Raw genomic sequence first — 19,226 nt, forward strand, 5'->3', positions numbered from 1 at the left:
TAGAGAAATTACATCGATATGTTCGGATAAAAGGGACACCCTTGCTCTCATATCTTCAGCTGCTCTAACGAACTATACGATGCTTTCCGCAGGCCTTCCTTGACCTGTTCCGGCTCTAACGATACGTCCTTGGTGCAAATCCACGTTGATGCGTACATATTAACGCTATTCTCAAGTCAGCGACACTCCTCAAATGTTCAAGGTTCAAAGAAACACCACCTACCGATCAATACACGTCCCCGGCAACCTAGCCGCCACCCTCTTGGTCGTAAATCCTAGCTCTTGAAACTTTTCAATATACCACGGTTTCAATCCCGCAGATCTGAGCAGCACACGTCCCTTGAGCTTCATCGCTCGATTCAATGCCCTGATCTGGCGAACAGCATGCTGACCATTCGGTGGGAACCAGTCCATGGAGTCCATGACAACGACGATAGTGAGCGTACCAGGTCGCATGCGAGTAATGACTTCGCTGATCTCATCAGTGTGGATTCTAAGTCCATCGAAAGCGTCCGGCCTCGAGAGCTTGATGTGTGCTTTTGGAGTGAGGTACTCTGGATGGCTTTTTCGAGAGTATTTGCCCTGAAGACAGAGGAGGTAGTAGTGGTTGTCGTCGCTCATAAGGGTGGTGTTGACGACCTATTGTGCGTGAGTGCTACGAGAACCCTCGATAGTCTAATTGAAGTGACTTACAGGCTCAAAAGTGTTCAGGACATACTCGTAAATGGCTTGCCCCGAACCAATAACGCCAATCTTCGATGCATTATCCTGATGAATATAGTCCTGCTCAATGATATTCCGTTGGGCCGGGGGCACACCAAGCGCCTTCCACAGCCACTTTTCATTCCCAATAACCGCCCACGTCAATATCCGACTATGGAGCACCCTGCGGATACTCTGCTGCCAGACCTCACGCTGCTCGTTCAACGTCTGGGCTTCGCAGAGCTTCTTCACTTCCTCTGAGAGCCCAAGCACCTTGAAGAGCCAGCCGACAAGGTGGAGCGCATGTCCAGAGCCGCCAGAATAATACAGGCCGCTCTTAGTGAAGGAAGAGGCGCCGTTTTGGAGCCAGAACTGAAAGGCGAGACTGGACATGTGCGGGCTAAGTTTGTTGATTAGGATGTCGCGGAAATACTCATGCTTTCCCTCGCCGAAAAGCTTCCAGACGTCAGAGTAGCCTAGGGCTGTGAATGCTGCTACTTTCAGTTCGAGAAGGTGATTTTGCGAAGGACTGAAGCATTGTCAGTATGGTTCTAGCGCTATTGGAAGTGTTCTCTCTCACTTCAGATCAACAGCGTGTATACGCCTTGGCTTCTCTAATGCGAATGACAGGATGTTGTCTCCAGCACTTGTGATAGCCAGCACGACGTCGTCGGGTCGTACTCTTAGGATGCGAGCATCAGCGCGGCTATCCTCCCACGTGAACGCGTAGATGTATTTGTTGTTGAATCGCACGTGTTTCGGGAGAGATTCGTCATGGTGTATCCTCCAGTGATGATTCTGATACCTATTTCCATATCAGAGCCATAATCATATACTGATGGAAGCTAATGGAAGGAGTGCAGCTTACCATGTCGCTGGCAAAGGAAGGCTGGACTGCAAGTTGACTATGGCTGATTCATAGGCCTTGGAATGGAGTCCTACATCTCTAGGTGTTGGCCCAGTCTGGAGGTCAAGTGCGGATAGGTATGGAGATTCCGTAGCAGCAGCATCGATTTCAGCCAGCCTCGTGGTCGACGCACCGCTATCTTTAGAGCAGCCGATCCAGATGTAGTAAGGTAATCTCACGCCAAAGAAGTGGTTGCGGGCGTTGATGCCAAGTATCGTTCCAAAGCGGTATTCCAAGTAATCCTAACGGCGTGAGCATGGCTCGGGACGAGAGTCGATCCATGTGCTTACCCTCCTAGCTGCTTCAAGATTCACGCGGTCAATCTCAAACCACGTTCGCCAAAAGACCCTTGAAATCCACATGCAGTGCCTATCAATGACACCTCCGGTATAGTTTCGGCTCTGATAGTCGACCTGATTCTGAACATAGAAGTCGCAAACACCAATGACAGCGTTAGGAGAAATCAACGACGATATCGAATCGATGACCGGGTAGAATTCCGGAATCATGGAGAGCGCGTAGCTCATAGTCACGAGCTCAGCGCCGCCCACATCCGCATTTTCGTCCAGGTCGCGGACGGTTTGGCCCTTGAGGACGACTTCCTTTCGTTGGAGGGCTTCTTGTTCGTGTTTGTGGAGACGGAATGCTCGAGCATCTTGACAAATGACTTTGACGTTGCTCCAGCCTAGACGTTCAAATCGTTTCCTTGCCATCTCGCAAAGACTCGGAGAGAGGTCCACGACATCTATTGTGCGACTTAGAAGGCTAATGAGGCGAAGGCTGGCGAGCAGATACGTACAAACGGCTTTGAAGAACTCGGGTACAGAGAGAAACGCGGACATTTGCTCAATACTACGAGATGAGTATGTCAGGACATGGAAATACTCAAGTTGAATAAAACTGAAACTGACTTGTGCCCTGTGCCGCCACCAATCTGAAATGGTCAGCTCGCCGAGGTCAAGGCCACCGCTGAAAGTTCAAGACTCACGTCTACCCAGACTGGCTTGTTGTTGATAAGTCCTGCCTTTATCCGATGTTCAAGTTGAGCTGCAACGAGGCCCAGCATATCCTTGCGACCATGAAGTAGCCTTGAGCGAGTGGAATCGTAGACTTCAGCTTGCGCCTTGTAGAAGCTTTCCTGCGGAAGTCAGAATGACGTTGTGTTGCAAGAGGAAGCTTGTCGTACAAGGGCATCTTGTTGGCTGCCGGTTCCATCGCCTGTATGCGGTTTCACGAAGCACGCATAGAAGAATTTGAAGTACGCTTTGATGGCATCAGTAGCCTCGGTGGGGTCCTTCTTTGAATTCAAGGCAATAAGGAAGATGGAAGTGAGGAATACGCCAAGTATCCAAAGAGCAATGGTAACCCTCTGAAGCGCATCCAGAGGGATTGCTGCTGAGACAGCTATCATCGTGGCGACAAAGAGGAGTGAAAGCTGTAAGAGCGAGGACGTGAGGGAGATCCAGGAAAGTCGCGGGGCATCGAGCTAAATGATATGAGATAATGTAGTCGAAGTGATCCGATGTCGGGTGCACGATACTCATCCACATGATGGTGATGTTGCCAACAAAAGACGCCGCCAGAGATCTGATGGGCCCAGATTGAAGCATGACAGCCAGTTGAATCGAGCACATGGCAACCCAAACCGAAGTTGGGCTTCTGTGTATTGCTCGTGACCAGAGTCGAGGGGCAGCTGTAGTTAGCCAAGTCGTCGGTTGTTGCTCCGAACCGCTATGAGCGGCTACACTATCTAGGGCAAATGACGAAAGGAAAAGTCTAGGAAGGTTCTGTAATTGTGGGGGACGAGGGCACATATGAGCCTATAAAAGCATAAAGCCGTTCCCCGTGCGCAACATTTCATGGTGTTGAGGTAGAGGGCGACGTTGGAACTAGCCAATCACAGGCGCCTAAATTTCTCGTGGGTGAAGCGCGACTGACCTGTGAGACGTCCAGCCGTGCGTCCCATACCACCCGATCTGCTGCCGTATCAAGATAAGGTGCGGCGAGAATCGTGTCCTGCGCGTTACCATATCTAAAGACTGCCGCAAATGCTGAAGTCGACATGCCGCAGAGGTAGCTGGGAACCCATGTTTGCAAGGCTAGAAAAGATATTCCCAGGTAGACCATGTTGAAATATCAGGGAACTCAGTTCCGGGCAATTAGCTGCGGGTAATGACTGACCAGCTATGGTTTTGATTCTTGATACTTATCTATCGAATATCAGTACAACCGCTATAGTCTGCGGCATGAGTGCCCTTAAACTCCAACCATGACCCGCTTGTTCCACGCTACAGAAGCAGACGCCCAAAGCCCTCTATGCATAGAAGTTCACTGTGTCCTTCTTCTTGGCCTGGACTTCCGAAATGGCATCCACATAATGCTCGTGACTGATCTTCGTCTGAGCAGACCTCAATGCAATCATACCGGCTTCCACACAGACAGCCTTCAGCTGTGCGCCACCAAACTCATCCGTACTGCGCGCCAGTTCGGGCCAGTTGACACCCTCGTCAACAGTCATCTTGCGGGAGTGGATTCGAAGAATCTGGGCACGAGCTTCCTCGTTTGGCAGGGGGAATTCGATCTTCCTATCCAGACGACCAGAACGTAAAAGAGCAGGATCCAGTACGTCCACGCGGTTGGTAGCGGCGAGAACCTTCACTCTATCATCCGATGCGAAACCATCCAGCTGATTTAGTAGTTCCAACATGGTTCGCTGCACTTCTCTGTCACCAGACTTTTCGGAGTCGAAACGTTTCGTGCCAACAGCATCCAGTTCGTCGATAAAGATGATAGAAGGGGCCTTCTCTTTCGCCAAAGCAAAGCAATCTCGGACTAACTTGGCACCGTCACCAATGAACATCTGTACAAGTTGAGGACCGGCGAGTTTGAGGAAGGTAGCGTCGGTTTGCGCGGCGCATGCTCGGGCTAGGAGAGTTTTGCCAGTGCCAGGTGGTCCGTACATGAGAGCACCTATGATTCGGCGTTAGTGGATTCCCAGTAGATTCAAATTCCGCCGCCGAAGATATATACCTTTAGGTGCCTTGATGCCGATCTTCTTGAACCTCTCTGCCTCCTTCATCGGCCACACTACTGCCTCCACAAGCTCCTCGATTTGTTTGTCTAGGCCTCCAACATCAGTGTATTTCTCCGTCGGCTTCTCATCGACCTCCATAGCCTTGACTCTGCTGTCATACTCGGCGGGTAATGTGTCTAGAACAAGGTATGAATCCTTGTTCACACCGATGAGGTCTCCAGGCTTGAGCTTCTCGTGATCCACTAGGCCGATGAGAGGAAGGAAGATCGTTTGTCGGGTTGAGGTTTTGATGACAGCGGACTTGCCCACACGAGTGGCGTCGAGGTCGATGTTTGCACCTTCTTCGGCGGCTTCGGCGGTGACATCTAAGTCGAGTATCTCAACAACATTGCCGACAAGGTACGGCAGTTGCCTTTATAGAGAGTTAGCATGACTGTGTGATAGATTATACTCATGTGTCGAGGCGGCGTCGCATACCTGTTGTTCTCGATCTTGTCTAGATTGTCCTTTATCTTCTCGTGCATAGACGACTTCTCATGGGACAGCCGCTGAAACTCGCTCTTCATGATCCGCGTGTCATTCTCCAGTAATCTCCGCCGTGCTACTATGTCTCGTGTGCTGGAGTTGAGAATCTCCTCGTCCAGAACATCTTCCGGCTTCTCCCCCGACTCAGCGTCTTTCATCTCCGCATCGTTCTTCTCCTCGCGCTCGAGGTCCTCAAGATTTTCGAGAGTTGCCATGTTGGTGGTGAGGTTGTAGAGTGGTGGAAGTGTTGTTTTGGAGTTGGGTGCTTGAGTTGAGGCAGCTGTCGCTGACGAACCCCAGCTTCGACCTATGCCAAGGCCGGCGCTAGTCTAGGTCACGTGCAGTCATCTTGTTGTCACCACATCAACCTTCACAGTACGCAGCGAAGCCCAATTCAGGGCCTGGAGGACTTCACATCTGATCCTCAGTCAGGAATGGTCACGACCCAATTTGCAGCCTTACAACTTTTGCATCTCGTATTCCATCTCGTGCACATGCCTGAAGTGGCTCAAGTGGCTTTGTACTCAATCAGGAGCATGTTCAAAACTCGATGCCGAAGTCTTTACTTGTCATTTAGACTTATATTACTGTATTGAAGTCCTCCTAACAGGGGTAGTCAAGTGGTCGAATGTTATAGTCACTGCCGTCTATTTCGCGTTTTCAGAAAAGTTACCAATCCTTTATCACCGGTCTCCCTCTTTTTAACGGTGGCATAAAGTAGATTAGATCGCGCTGTGTGTGTAGTTGCTTGCCACCGGTAAGCGTACCGCAGCTTATTATCAGAGTTCTAGACAAGATGTAGAAACGTCGACACGGTGTCATATCGAGTTGTTGATGAGTGTGTTGAGCACGTTGGAGGGCCCCCGATCTCCCCAGCTCAGCGATTGATATGATTCGCTGGATCTTTGTTAGGCCATAGTACCTATAGAAAGACTTCAGGACGTCATATTGACTTTCAAGTTACAAAGGAAAGGGCGCAGGCTTGCGATGTTCATATGGTCGATATTACCTCCATCGGGTGGCTGCAAGTCTCGAAATTGGATAGTCTTTAATTCCCGCCTGGCAACATTGATAAAACATTGAACGTCCCCGGAACTATGCAGTATCTACAAACGTAAGACGTGATTTACGTACACGTTAGATTGGACTTGCATTTATGACATAGTCTTAAGGATTTGCCGCTTTGAAGGCCTTTAGAAGCATACTGTTGGAAAAGAACAAAAGTCCACCTTTTCTGCACGCTTACTCAGACGGGCGGAATACATATATGGATGGCTTCTGTAAGTGACTATAGGAGCACCTCCAACGCCGTCATACTGTAGAATAAATATGTTTATGCACGCTAAAATGAGGATGGTGGGAATGAAACCACTCCCCCTGACTCCAAAACAAACCTTCAACAACAGCGACAAAGAGACACCGGCACGATCGATTTTAGCCATCGAAATAAGTATTTGGGCCGTAAACGAGGCAAGTTCAAGCTTTATCAAAGCCCTTTTTTTCCTCCGCTCGAACGTGTAAATCAACTGGCTGTCACACGATGAACGGGCAGGTTTGTCACTGAGAGAAGACCTAGCGTACACCAAGCGCATTTCCCATGTTTTTAGCCACTCAGCGGGGCCCAGACAATCTGCCCGGCCGTCGAAAATAATTGCAAGGCAGCACCAATTTATCTAGCATCATAGTTAACTCATTTTTATTGAAACCCAAAAATTGCCCAATGGCACCATGGCCTAATGTCAGTATTCACGTTGAATTTAGGTTAGCGCTGTAACTAATAATCAATAGGGTAAGGCGCTACTTTCCGGTGGTAGAGACTGAGGGTTCGAGTCCCTCTGGTGTCGCAAACATGCGATTTTTTTGGTGTTGCTTGTGGCAGTGGGAGTGAATTTTTGCTTCGGATGGCGGGGGAGGGGCAGACGCCGACATTTGCGGAGCAATTCCGCGTATTCAAGCCACGAGGATAGCTCTATGAAATACAGGAATCTCTGTTTTAGGTTAACAGGTGAGGACTGCCATGGCTACATCGTTACTGGAGTAGATTGAGATCTAGAAGCTCCATGGTGTCAATCTCCTCTCATTCATATCGTCTAGAGGCTCAGGTTGCTCCTGATAAAAATCTCCGGACTTCAAGCAGCTCCTCCTTTGATAGTCAACCCTCTCAACACCAAGTTAAGCGATTCTAAGCGAGCATCACTACATTTCTTTCCCTCTCACGCTCTTTCCCCCTCGTCTCACGTCAGCCATTCATTCCTTTGGTGCGTCACCATGGCTCACCTCCTCCGCGGTCTCAACCAGGTTCGTACAGCGTACATTTACTTCGCATCATTGCTGATTCCACCTTAGGCATACCGGCGATCACTCCGTATCCCTGGCGGTCCAGTCTCACGCCACGTCTATCCCGCAAGGGCACCTGCTTCTATCAAGAGTGTTCGGGTAATCCACGATTCAAGCACAAACCGTGCAGCAGTAGCCGCTGTAGGTTGCAAGCCCGCCTGCATGCTGACGCCATATTAATGTCAATAAGCATGTTTCCGCTTCTCCGCAGCAGGAATCGACGCTCAAGACTCCGATTGTGGAAGGTTCAGCCATCAAAGCGTACTCGGATACGGTCAATGACTTCGTGGGCGTGTGAGTGCTTCCCTTTTGGACTCTTCAATGCGGTCGTACTAACCTGATACCCTCCATCTAGCCCGAACATCTGGCTGAGGTTTGACCAACCCACGTTTCAGTCTGTCAAATGCTCACTCGACCAGGGACAATTGCCAATGTAGCGCTTGTGTGCATGAAGTCACAAAGCAGCGTCTTCTCGACACCTTTCAGGTATCACAGTCTCACAAAAGCACTGCCACCTGCAATACTAACAGACATGTAGATCCCGCGCGACATCTCCATCACGTCGGCTGTCAAAGATAGCCAGGGTGTCAAGGTAGCTTGTAAGTAGTCCCATCAACGTCGCGTGGAAAACGGATTCCAACCATCCCGCAGGGAGCGACGGTCACAAAAGCTACTACAACGATGATTTCCTCGCCCAAGCTGCCTTGAAGAACAATGGTGTCATACGTCAAGGTCTCGAAAAGTGAGTGTATTCGTCTCAAACGGGCGAACATGTCACTGAACGTGCGCCAGAACCACACTGTGGTACAGTTCAATCAGCGACAACCCACCAATTGTCCAATACGACGCCGCCATGAACTCCAACGAAGGACTAAAAGAGTGGCTCTCCAAGATCGTAGCTCCCCCTATAAAACCCCCACCACATCTCCTCACTAAGCCCTCTCAAGCGCGAATATGGCTTCTGCTACGTCGACGGCACTCCACCAACCCCAGAAGCAACCGAGCAACTCCTCGAGCGCATCTCCTTCATCCGCGTCACCCACTATGGTACCACCTCTCCACCCCTCCAGGTCCTATAAACCCCTACAATACTAACTAACCCCCCTCCCAACAGGCGGCTTCTACGACTTCACCTCCGACCTCGCCTCCAAGGACACGGCCTACACCAATATCGCCCTGGACGCGCACACCGACACGACCTACTTCTCCGACCCGGCCGGCCTGCAAGCCTTCCACCTGCTCTCGCACACGGCCGGCGCCGGCGGCGCCTCGCTGCTCGTCGACGGCTTCCGCGCCGCCGCCGACCTCCAGGCCCAGGACCCGCAGGCCTACGAGCTGCTCAGCCGCGTCAACGTCCACGCGCACGCCAGCGGCAACGCCGGCATCAGCATCCAGCCCTACCGCGGCTTCCCCGTGCTGCTGCACGACGAGCGCGACGGGCGCCTGGCGCAGGTGCGGTGGAACTCGAGCGATCGCGCGGGGATCGAGTTGCCGCTGGAGGTGGTCGGGAGTTGGTATGAGGCTGCCGCGTACGTATTCCCCCCCTTCCCCCCCTTCCCCCCCTTTTCCCCACCATTGACATCTCAAACCCAACTAACCGCGCACGTCTCAACAACAGAAAATGGCACGCCCTCGTCTCCGCCCCGGAATACGAGTACTGGTGCCAGCTCACGCCCGGCCGCGTCGTCGTCTTCGACAACTGGCGCGTCATGCACGGCCGCTCGGCGTTTACGGGCAAGCGCCGCATCTGTGGGGGGTATGTGAATCGGGATGATTTCATCTCGAAGTTTAAGGTGCTGAAGTGGGGGCAGGAGGGGGTGCTGAAGGCGCTTGCGGTGGGTTAGGGTGGTGAGAAGGAATGGATGGATGGATGGATGGAAGGTGGAGTAAGGGGTGGGTTTGTCTTGTGTGCTAAAAGTAGAGGAAGGTCGAGACTGAGCTGCGAGTTATTAGCGGTGCATCTGAGCGTTGATGGGGTTTGTGAGCGAGGTATCTAGCCGGTTTGTGACGATTTAGATGCGATGAGATGCAATGTGATGAGAGAGGCGGAAAAGTGGATATGCAGAGTAGCTCCAGTGAGGTTATCAAAAATAGAAAAAGAAAAAAAAAAAAATCTCCATATTCAGTGCGCAGCCCACCAGTCTCTCTCTGCACACTCTGAAGACCTCCGAGCGTCTATCAAAACTCTACTCGCGATATCAAGTCTGCTCACGCAAAGATTTGCACTAAACGTCCTAGTCCTTGTGATCAGCCTGACACCCAAAGAATCCCATCCCAGGGTCCAAGCAGCAAAGAGGAGCGATGAACTGGATCAGCGTACTTGATTCGTTCTTTGGAACTAGCCCATGGCCCGTTCCATCTCTGCCCAACTATACACTATCCTAGGTAGGCCACACCTCACCCAAACACACGACGTATCAATATCAATCATCTAACCCATCTCCCAAAAAAAAAAAAAAAAAAAAAGCGGAGTGGCACCAACAAAGGATCCACCAATGACTCAAATTACGTCCGCATAGTACGGAGTAAAGATGCTAAGGGTAGGGTAGTGTAGTGTAGTGCAAGGAGTGATATCATGATCTCGGGGGTCGTCGTCTTCTCAAAAAGAAGAAGGGAAGAAAAAAGAAAACAAAAATCCTAACTACACGACTAACTGCCCCCCTTCCCCGGTTTTCCCTTGGTCGCCCACTCACTTATAATCGATCCATCTTCAATGCCTCCTTTCTTCAATTCACCCATTTCTTCATCAACTAATGCCCATCCTATCATTCCTCCCATATTTTCAATCGCCCAATCATATCTCATGCGCCCACGGACCACACGAAAAGAGAGAGAGAGGAGAAAAAAATTTCAACGCTTGCCTCTTGACGCCATTTCACCTATGTAAAAAAACAACAAAATTATCAACGCCGGGGTGTGTGTGTGGGTGTTCATGCAGGCTGCTCCAAAAAGGGGAATATGATTTCCCTCGAAAGGGAAGAATGATGTGGTATATTTGGACTAAGATGCGGGGAGAGGTTATCGAACGCTGGAATCGGCTTTTCTAATGCAATCCAACGGTTAGCCACTATGCTTATTGCGTGGCCACGGCGTCGCCGTTGGTTTGCTCAGCAGCGAGAGCCTGTTGGGCGAGAAGGTCGGCTTGGTGAACGGCGGCCTGGACGACCTGCTGTTCTTCGGGGTTCAGGCTCTTGGTGAGATTCTCGTACAACGCCAGCTGTTCTTGTTGGAGCTCTGTTATAAAGGTTAGTGATAAAGTCTTGGCAGCCTAACGGCTTAGCACTTACGCATCAGAGCATTCTTGAACATGCCGTATGGCTCCACTTTGTCAAGAGGAGTTTCGAGCAAGCTCTCTTCCTCGAGCTCGTCGTCATCTTCGTCGCTGACGGCAGTAAATTTCTGAGCCTATGAATTGTTAGCTTTGGGCCTATTTTGAACTTGGCGCTACTTGCCTCTTCGTTCAAAAACTCCAGATACGCGGCACTCTCATCCTTGACATCTTCAGTCTCATCGGCCTCGTTGTTCCACTCATCTTCACCAGCAGTCCACTCTTCCTCTTCTTCGTCATCGTAATCATTCCCAAAGTCGTAATTTTCTTCCTTCTTAGCTTCTTCTCGATCTAAATTTCATATTACTATTGTTCATGCTAAACGAATTGGATAAGAACACTTACTCTTCAGAGCAGCAGGAAGAGTTTGGAAGAGCCGAACGATGCCTTGCAGAAGTCGAGGCCAGCCTTGCTGAACGCTGATGGGAACAAGCTCGGCTCGCAATGTAAGAAGCGCGCAAATAGCAGAGATGGATAGCTTCTTGTCGTGAACTCGGGTGAAGCTGTCAATGTTGGAGAACCACAGGCTGAAGAACTTGTTCGTCCAGTTGTTGGTCTCCAGCATATGAAGGGCGAGCTGGGGGTTGTAGTAAATTCCGTTGACAACCACCTCCATGAGATGTATCCGTAAAGATTTGACCTTGGGCTCGTTGTTTGTGAGGACCACCATTGCGAGCTGAATGAATTCGGGAACGTATTCGTCAACATGACCGCGCATGTTCAACATGACGATCTCAGCAAGCTTGCATCCACATATCCGGTCGACACCATTCACTTTATCATCCTTGAAGATCGTGCGGACCATATCGATAATGGCGTCCAGGTAAGGTCGGTTTTGGATGAGGGTCTCGGAACCATAGTTGACAAAGTTCTCCAAAGCTGGGAGCATATCTACAGATGGTTAGAATGCGTTGGTGACAAAAATGGACGAAGGGCTTTACCTTCTAGATAGAGCTCCGCGCCAGCTTTGAATGTGCGATGAATAAGCTCAAATGCCTGCCACATGGTAGGAGAGATGCTCTTAGCAGCAAACGTGCAGCTGTCAATGATTTCGAAGACTTCATTGTACAAATCTATTTTCGCGTTAGCACATATAGCTGATAGAGTTTGGAACGTCTCACCATATAGCTTGTTCTCAAGAGTGATAGTGATGACCGGCATGAGAATGGTTTCCAAGTGTAAAAGCACGTCGGGAGTGCTCTCCAATGTAAGGATAAGGGTTCCAATAGTTTGGAGCACGCCCAAAGCGGTTATGCTCTTATCATCCAAGAAGTCTCCGTAGTTGTCGTCTTCATCCTTGGACTGGTTGCGTTCTAGTAGCTCTCGCACGATGCGGAGGTATGTGTCTCGCAGCTGTTCACTCAGAGCAACGGCGAAGGGAGTGAGCTCGTTAGCGAAAACCTCGACAAAGTCCTCCATAACATTAGCCAGAGCGTCGACATCCACCTCGTTCGCGAGCTTTAATAGTTGCTGCATAACCTGAGGAATGTTTTGTTGCATCGAGGTTCGGATGATGTCGTGGCGGATGAGTGGTTGCAGAGCGAGTGCAGCTTCAACCCGCACAGGCAGGGCCGGATCTGCCATTGACTCAAGAATGTTCCGATAGATGATGATGAGGTTGTTTGGGTCCTTGAAGTCGAGTTGCTCAAACTTCTCCAATGTGTCACAAGCACGCGCTCGGAGGAAGCCGTGAGGACTCCGGAATTCGGGGAAGACATGTCGCACAAAGAAGTATTCAACCTGGTCTGCGATCGGGCTCTTCTTCCCAAGGATTACGCCTGAAAGTGTTCCAATCATCCGAAGTGCGCCCTCCTTTTGTCGTGGGTCCTTCAGATCATCTCGGGCGGTTTCATAGGTATTGACGATACCGTTGACAAAGTTCAGAACAGTGAAGGTTTGCTTCCGACGGCTCTTCGTAAGGGTGACTAGGAAATTTGTTGCAGCAACATCGGGCGCTGTGACCTCCTCGTAGAAATTCAGCTTCCGGTGGAGATACTCCTGGGGTTCGGTCTCGAAAAGCTCAATGTCTTCATCCGACTGGCAGAGCACAGGGAAAAGGAGATGCGAGATGAGGGTTTCCGTGTGCGGTTTGAGCAGATTCCACATAGACTTTGGCTTGATGCACTCGTCCAGGAAGTTGAGGATGTAGAACAGGGAAGCTTTGCTCAGCCAATTCGTCTTCGCGACCCACTTCTCGACCTGCACCAGGTAGCCACTGAGGATCTCCGGCGCAAACGTATTGATGAAGTACTTCGCGACGTCGGAATAGTCGATGTCCTGGTTCTTTGCTAGCGTCGCTGGGTTGCCGTACCTGGTAGCTTCATTAGCGATTGTAGTGAAACCAGCCTGTCCCATCTTAACATACCTCACGTATAGCCGGTTCAGGTTGGCGAAGGCCCATTTCTTCGACTTCCACCAATGGTTTTGTTCTCGCTCATCAACATCATCCGGCATGGAGCTCTGTGGCGGCTCTTTTCCGACAATGGTCAGGAATAGAGTGCACCAGCCAACCATGACCTGTTGTTCGCGCAGAGGAGTGGGGAGATCGAACTGCGGAACTGTCAGTATGTATGTCTTGTGAGGCTACTCGGGTCAACGCACATAGACGGCATGCTTGTAGACCTTGAGGAGCGTATGGAGCATCTCTCCAGCCTCCAAGCTATCCTCGCCCACAAGCTTGTTGCCAATATTCAGCAGCTGCGGGAAGGTGCCGGCCACGATTTCGTCAAAGTGTGTCCTATTCTCGCCCCCCTTGAACCGGTAGATTCGACACAGAGCCAACAAGCATTGCACCCCCGCATATACCGTGTTCGCGTCTGACGCATTGAGCAGAGCCACAGTGATGTCGAGGAAGCCCGGCCATGAATCGGGAAAGTCGTAGGAGAGGATCTTTTGGAGGGTAGGGATCAGCTGAGCGCGAACCTGCTGCGGCGATGCGACGAGGACTGGCACGAGGCGGTTTCGGAAGGACTGCTTTTCGCTGTCAGGTATGGGCTTGGCCTGGGTGTAGTCCTCGGCCGGAGCCCACCCCTTGGTGATGCGGTTCTTGAGGTAGACGACAGCTAGTGCAAGGTCAGTTTCTATGTACGGGGAGGTAAGCCATTCCACGCACTCGACAGGCGCACTCCGTGGTCCTGTTCGGCCTCGAGAATGTTCAGCAGGGCGTCGGCAAAGCCCACCTGTTCTTCGGCCTGGGCAGGATTAGTGAGGGGAGCAATGTGGGGGAGCCACGAGCCGGCCACGCACATATTTCAGGTCAATCTCGGCCTGGCGCCTGATGTCTGCGTTGGGATCAAGCGTGGCCGATATGCGGTCTCGGACGCCAGCCACATCCATCGTGTGTGTCCAGTGTGGTGTTGAGGGCGGCCAAAAGATACGTGGGTGGGCGTTCAGGGAGCGAGGACGGGGAGGAGTGGATGCCGACAGGCGGTGATGCGGGCGGCGAGAGGCAGCACTGCAGGGACAGTGTGCGGGCGGGACAGCAGTGAAATAATGTCGGTATGGGCCAAGAGGCAGTGTTTCGGTGTCGGCCAGCCTTATTGCAGATTGCCCAGCAGCTGGTGGGAGGGTCCCGCGAGGGGTGTGCGCTAGTTTTGTGCGCTCCACCAGAGCGGCCAATGCGCTCGCCAGGGCTGGTCGCGGGCGGTGAATTGCTTCGACGTGCTGCAGCCTGCGCAGTGGCTTGATATCGCCAGACGCCCAGGGATGCTGCTCAGGGCGGACAAAAAGTGCGGCGGGGGCTGTTATTGCGCGGCCCTCTAGTCACACGTGGCGCAGTCTTCTCACGTTTCTCAATCTGCACGATGCTGCCCTGCGTGTGCCAGCCAGATGCCAGCCAGATGCCAGCCAGATGCCAGCCAGATGCCAGTACCAGCTTACCCGAGGGTATCCACACGCCCTGTTGGTCTGTCCCACGCTCTAGCGCCTCATCTACTCAGAACGTGTATATTGTCCGCGCCCGAAGGCCACTCTATCGACACTGTCCGTCCCTTTCGTCTCATCGTGCCAGAGATAAGGCTCGTCCTCACAGAAAAGCGGCCCTCGGAGAGTTTGGACAGCCACTCATCGCCCTCCAAGTAAGACAGTGTACTCGTCCCCCACACGGAGCCAATAGCAGCCCGTCCTCCATGCCCACCCAGCGGTCTGATCGCAGGACCCGGTGCCGCCGTCCCAATCAGCGAGCAGACGCGCAATGGTAGACTCCGTGTCGAGGGCTAGCTTGATCGCCCTTCCCCAAGCGCACCATGCTCACCGCCTTGACTCTACAAATACAGTGATGCGCAATTGCAGATGTCCCTACCGCACCGTTAGCTCAATCTCACCAATGCAGGCATATGGAATCGACATACCTCTTAATGGCCTGCTGCGCTTCTTGCATCTTCGAGAACAGGACGGGGTCTCCGATTATCCTCGCGGCATTCTTGACCTCTCGGCACGTCTCATCCAGCCGTGTAATCACTCGCACGATGGTGCCCTCCATGACATCCGTCAGGTCTGTGATCCGGTTGAAAGACATGCCCCTCGCCCACTCGTAGACGACCTCCACCATCCCAAAGCGCGGTCTGCTCACGAAGTCGTTCGAGTCGTCCGCCGACAGGATCACCTGGTGGAAAGTCTGTATCTGGTTGACCTTCTCCGCAATCTCGACAATCTTGTCTCTGCCCTTCTCCAAGCTCGTCGTCAGGGTTGGTACTACGTCCGTCTTCTCCTGGAACACAAACGCCGACAACAAGGCCACGATCTCTTCCGGCTCGTATTGTGCCAAGACGTTCTCCAGGATCAGTTCTGTAAGTACAAGCTCGTCGGCAGAGTGGATCTCGCAAGCAACCTTTCCTTTGAGCTCCACTCTAGAATTTGAGTCGATGAAACCAACGTCTTTGAGGACTGATATCCGCTGCTCGTAGTCCGGCAGCAGCTGGAGGTTCTGATCTGACATGAGCTGTCGTAGCTGCGCGATGTTCTCCTGGATAATCCATTCGTCGTGTTGCATGGCGAAATGCTTGGGGAAGTTGGGACACGTCAGACATGCGCCGGACTGTGCAACTTCTCCTTCTCTCTTCCGCGCGTCAGCGGCCTCGCGAAAATGGAGGTTCTTGATCCTATCCCAAGTGTTGGTTTCATCCCAGTCCTGGTATGCCCACGACTTGCACAGCGGCATGAATTGGTTTCGTGCGAGTTCTAGGGCGTCTTTCCTCTTGTTGAGATTCTTGGCCGTTTCAGGGACGTCAACGATAGTTCGCGTTACGCATTCAATCTCGCTGAGAGGAACAAAGACTACTTTGAGTATCATGTCGGATTCTTCGGCAGGCAATGAGTTGAAGTGTTTGGCGAAGCTGGGGAGATAAGGGAGTAGGTCGCTGGGTAGTCGTTTGCTATTAGTGCTTATTTCGAGCACTTGCACGGTAGGCTCAGCTTCTTTACTGTTGTTGATACCCTCACGTAGCAGCATCCCGGCGGTGCGTACTCCGTCCTATGCCACTTAGTACGAATTCAACTGAATGCTCGGGTCAGTAACATACCTTTTTGTAGACTATTAGTCGCTTAGCACCAAAGCATTTTCGTCCAAGTGGATTCCCCAACGCAGATAAATAAAGTTCAGTTGTAAGGCGCTGGTAATTCATGCATGCTCGATGAACCTGTTCAAGGTCGATGTCGCATATGTCGCAGGGCTCGCGCTTGATCTTTGCCAAATCCGCTTCTGAAAGCTTGACCTTATTCTCGTGTTCAGGTAATAGTGCCTGAGTGGCATTTTCGCTGAAGCTTCGCTTGATCATCTCCTCGATCTTTAAAGCTTCGACGCGAAGTAGATTCAAGATCATGTTGTAAGTGAGCCTGAACTGCGAACGCAGCTTCGTAGGATCTCCCAAGATCATCTGTCTCAATCTCGCCACTGGTGGGGCTTCTTCTGCACCGGGACTGACGATGATGACCGAACCGACAGGATCAAGGCCTCTCCGTCCAGCTCTCCCAGCCATCTGGGTATATTCGCCAGGCAAAAGGTCTCGGAACTGGCGGCCGTCATGCTTTCGGAAGCCAGAGAAGACTACTGTTCTCGTTGGAAGATTCAGGCCCATGGCAAATGTTTCCGTCGCGAACAGAACTTTGACTAATGTCTTTGCAAAGAGTATCTCTACGACTTCCTTGACAATTGGTAGCATTCCCCCGTGATGGACCGCAATGCCTCGGGCTAGTAATTCTCTCAAACGTCTAATCTGAGGTAGTACTCGATCCTCCGGCTTAAGTCGAGCAAGCGACTTTTCGATAGTCATATGTATAGCACTCTTCTCTGCCGCCGTGCAGTAGTCCAGATTCGACAGTGCGTCGGCGTTTTCTTCGCAACGCTTTTTAGAAAACACGAATATGCAAGCTGGTAGTAGTTCCTTGGTACGCAAATGCTGAATGAGATGCACCCAGATATTCCTGTCTTGGGCAGCCGTTGTTCTGCCTCCTCCTCGTCCGGTTCTGGCAATGTTGCCACGACCACGCGCAGCAGGAGGGCCTTGTCCGCGTTGTTGTGGGCCTCCTCTACCCGCCCCACCTCGTTGGGCGCCTCCTCGTTGATTTGGGCCTCTGCCGCCGCCTCGTTGGTTGCCGCCTCCACGTGTGGGAGCCGCCTCTTCTTTTGCTGCCAGAGCTTTGATCTTGTCTTTTCCAGACAGAGCATCATTGGCCTCTTTCCATCCGGCATCGAGGAACTTCTTATCCGCAGTAACAATCTTGTGCATGGCTTTGTTTGCCCAGAGAAAGTGCTCTAGTGGTACTGGCCGTTTTGGTGTAGAGATGACATATATGTCCTTCTTCTTCGTCCTGCCTACCCAAGAAGCGAATTCGTAGGTATTGGGAACTGTGGCGGAGAGCAGAATCAGAGTGACGTGCTCAGGGAGCATGATGATGACCTCCTCCCACACCACGCCACGTTCCAGATCGTTGACATAGTGCACCTCGTCGAAGATGACAAACTCGACATCTCTGATCAAGTCCGCACCGCGATAGAGCATGCTCCGAAGAATCTCGGTGGTCATGATCAAGCAGCTTGCTTCAGGTCGGATCTGAATATCTCCGGTAAGGATTCCGACGTCGTCAAATATCAACCGAAAGTCTCGGAACTTCTGATTACTCAAGGCTTTGATAGGTGAAGTGTAGATAGCCTTGGTCATTCGCTTCGCGGCCAGTGCAATTGCGTATTCTGCTACCACCGTCTTGCCGGCAGAGGTATGTGCAGCTACAAAGACCGAGTCGCCGTTTTCGAGATGGTACACGGCTTCTTTTTGGAACGTATCCAGCTCAAACGGCCACTCTCTTGCCATATCGGGTACTAGTTCTTTGAAATTGGTGATCTCCCGGTTGATGTCTACCATATGGGCCCATTCTCTTCCGCCTTTCTTGCCGCTACCCACGAGAGTTCCATGTGGAGCTAGAGCTGGGAACTCAACCGGAAGCAAGGAATCGATCTCTTCATCCCCATCTGCGTCAGTGCCATCAACAATGCCGGGCTTTTCGGCGTCGCTGGCTAATAATGCTTCCGTCTCATCTTCGTTCGGCTCATCCGTCTCTGAGACCGGTGCCGGCTCTTCTTCTAGAGTTTCTTCCACCTCTTTTGCTGCCTTCTGGTCACTTGAAGGTTTCTTCGTGAAGTCTAAACCCCGCGTAAAGCCTGGCGGTACCTCGAGCAAGCCGCCTTCAACTCCGAAGTTGATTACGCGGTCAAGACCACCACTCTTTTTCGATACTCCACCTTCTTGACGCAAGATGGCCTCGTCCTCTAACGCCGCTATAGCTTCAACGCCGTCCAAACCTCCTGGGGCGAAGGGAAAGAACCCCGCAGCGCCACGGACAAAATCAGCTCTATTGGCAGGCTTCCGTAACAGAGAAGTCGAGTTCTTTGCAGTGGCTGAGTTGGCTGGGACAGTGATTTCTTTATATCCAGTTACTCGGCCCTCAAGGCCTTCACGGGTAAAGCGGATAATAGTCCGCGTCTGCGTTGGGGCAATTTCGAACAGATCGGAGTAGTTTGTGGAGACCTCCCACCGTTGCTGGAGCTCGTTCAACCATGGCGTGTTGAATGATGTTGACGGAGATAGGAACCCTTTCTCGAGATTCTGTTTCACCTCTTCCTTCGTTTTCCTTGATCGTTTGCGAGGCCGTTGCTCATCTAGGATTGTGTCGATCCAGGTTGGATCCTCCGTGCCAAGAGATTGAGCGGTAAGGTGCAGCTTGGTCATGGCGCCTGGGAGGTCCTCCATGCTGGCTGGGTGTCTTGTGTTGGAGCGAGCTATGGAGTACTGCTTAAAGGTTGTGGGTTTGGCGGCTGCCTCTTATGCATGTCTGACGCTAACTGGAAGGAAGATGAGTGGCTGAGGTGGCATGGGGCGGTGCATTCACGTGACGAGCTG

General features: G+C 51.7%; 5 protein-coding genes across 5 annotated transcripts; 1 reads left to right on the forward strand and 4 right to left on the reverse strand.

Moving 5' to 3' along the window:
- Positions 1 to 47: 47 nt before the first annotated feature.
- Positions 48 to 3,736, reverse strand: BDZ99DRAFT_567431 (uncharacterized protein; the record flags this gene model as incomplete). The annotated part of the gene is made up of 11 exons (XM_033727683.1): positions 48 to 165; positions 224 to 639; positions 694 to 1,231; positions 1,283 to 1,507; positions 1,571 to 1,851; positions 1,900 to 2,354; positions 2,409 to 2,461; positions 2,521 to 2,543; positions 2,598 to 2,747; positions 2,796 to 3,095; positions 3,548 to 3,736. The coding sequence occupies 11 exons, from the start codon at positions 3,734 to 3,736 to the stop codon at positions 48 to 50; spliced, it is 2,748 nt and encodes a 915-aa protein (XP_033580642.1).
- A 47-nt stretch (positions 3,737 to 3,783) lies between these two features.
- BDZ99DRAFT_409647 (26S proteasome subunit P45) lies at positions 3,784 to 5,431 on the reverse strand. Its single transcript, XM_033716550.1, has 3 exons — positions 5,121 to 5,431; positions 4,640 to 5,055; positions 3,784 to 4,579 (listed from the first exon to the last, which is right to left on the reverse strand). Exons 1-3 carry the CDS (start codon positions 5,381 to 5,383, stop codon positions 3,924 to 3,926), a joined length of 1,335 nt encoding a protein of 444 aa, XP_033580643.1. The 5' UTR covers positions 5,384 to 5,431; the 3' UTR covers positions 3,784 to 3,923.
- Positions 5,432 to 7,410: 1,979 nt separating this feature from the next.
- Positions 7,411 to 9,587, forward strand: BDZ99DRAFT_459460 (Trimethyllysine dioxygenase). The gene is made up of 11 exons (XM_033719169.1): positions 7,411 to 7,466; positions 7,515 to 7,646; positions 7,696 to 7,799; positions 7,861 to 7,878; positions 7,925 to 7,991; positions 8,044 to 8,104; positions 8,157 to 8,247; positions 8,298 to 8,400; positions 8,453 to 8,552; positions 8,620 to 9,034; positions 9,124 to 9,587. The coding sequence occupies exons 1-11, from the start codon at positions 7,437 to 7,439 to the stop codon at positions 9,347 to 9,349; spliced, it is 1,347 nt and encodes a 448-aa protein (XP_033580644.1). The 5' UTR covers positions 7,411 to 7,436; the 3' UTR covers positions 9,350 to 9,587.
- Positions 9,588 to 10,578: 991 nt separating this feature from the next.
- On the reverse strand, positions 10,579 to 14,169 carry BDZ99DRAFT_485849 (ARM repeat-containing protein; the record flags this gene model as incomplete). The annotated part of the gene is made up of 10 exons (XM_033722738.1): positions 10,579 to 10,739; positions 10,793 to 10,910; positions 10,958 to 11,124; positions 11,179 to 11,724; positions 11,775 to 11,906; positions 11,955 to 13,144; positions 13,199 to 13,383; positions 13,435 to 13,895; positions 13,946 to 14,024; positions 14,080 to 14,169. 10 exons carry the CDS (start codon positions 14,167 to 14,169, stop codon positions 10,579 to 10,581), a joined length of 3,129 nt encoding a protein of 1,042 aa, XP_033580645.1.
- Positions 14,170 to 14,766: 597 nt separating this feature from the next.
- On the reverse strand, positions 14,767 to 19,076 carry BDZ99DRAFT_409656 (antiviral helicase; the record flags this gene model as incomplete). The annotated part of the gene is made up of 3 exons (XM_033716551.1): positions 14,767 to 15,129; positions 15,183 to 16,303; positions 16,353 to 19,076. 3 exons carry the CDS (start codon positions 19,074 to 19,076, stop codon positions 15,096 to 15,098), a joined length of 3,879 nt encoding a protein of 1,292 aa, XP_033580646.1. The 3' UTR covers positions 14,767 to 15,095.
- Positions 19,077 to 19,226: the final 150 nt, after the last annotated feature.

The sequence above is a fragment of the Mytilinidion resinicola genome (assembly GCF_010093595.1).
Source record: "Mytilinidion resinicola strain CBS 304.34 unplaced genomic scaffold BDZ99scaffold_4, whole genome shotgun sequence".
Lineage (NCBI taxonomy): Eukaryota > Fungi > Ascomycota > Dothideomycetes > Mytilinidiales > Mytilinidiaceae > Mytilinidion > Mytilinidion resinicola.

Excerpts from the sequence above, each read along its gene's own strand:
- BDZ99DRAFT_409647 (XM_033716550.1), bottom strand. The coding sequence starts at position 5,383 with ATGGCAACTCTCGAAAATCTTGAGGACCTCGAGCGCGAGGAGAAGAAC. Across the intron at positions 5,056-5,120 it reads GACAAGATCGAGAACAACAG|GCAACTGCCGTACCTTGTCG; the intron begins GTATGCGACGCC and ends CTCTCTATAAAG. Across the intron at positions 4,580-4,639 it reads CGGCATCAAGGCACCTAAAG|GTGCTCTCATGTACGGACCA; the intron begins GTATATATCTTC and ends GCCGAATCATAG.
- BDZ99DRAFT_459460 (XM_033719169.1), top strand. The coding sequence starts at position 7,437 with ATGGCTCACCTCCTCCGCGGTCTCAACCAG. Across the intron at positions 7,467-7,514 it reads TCCTCCGCGGTCTCAACCAG|GCATACCGGCGATCACTCCG; the intron begins GTTCGTACAGCG and ends ATTCCACCTTAG. Across the intron at positions 7,647-7,695 it reads ACCGTGCAGCAGTAGCCGCT|CATGTTTCCGCTTCTCCGCA; the intron begins GTAGGTTGCAAG and ends AATGTCAATAAG.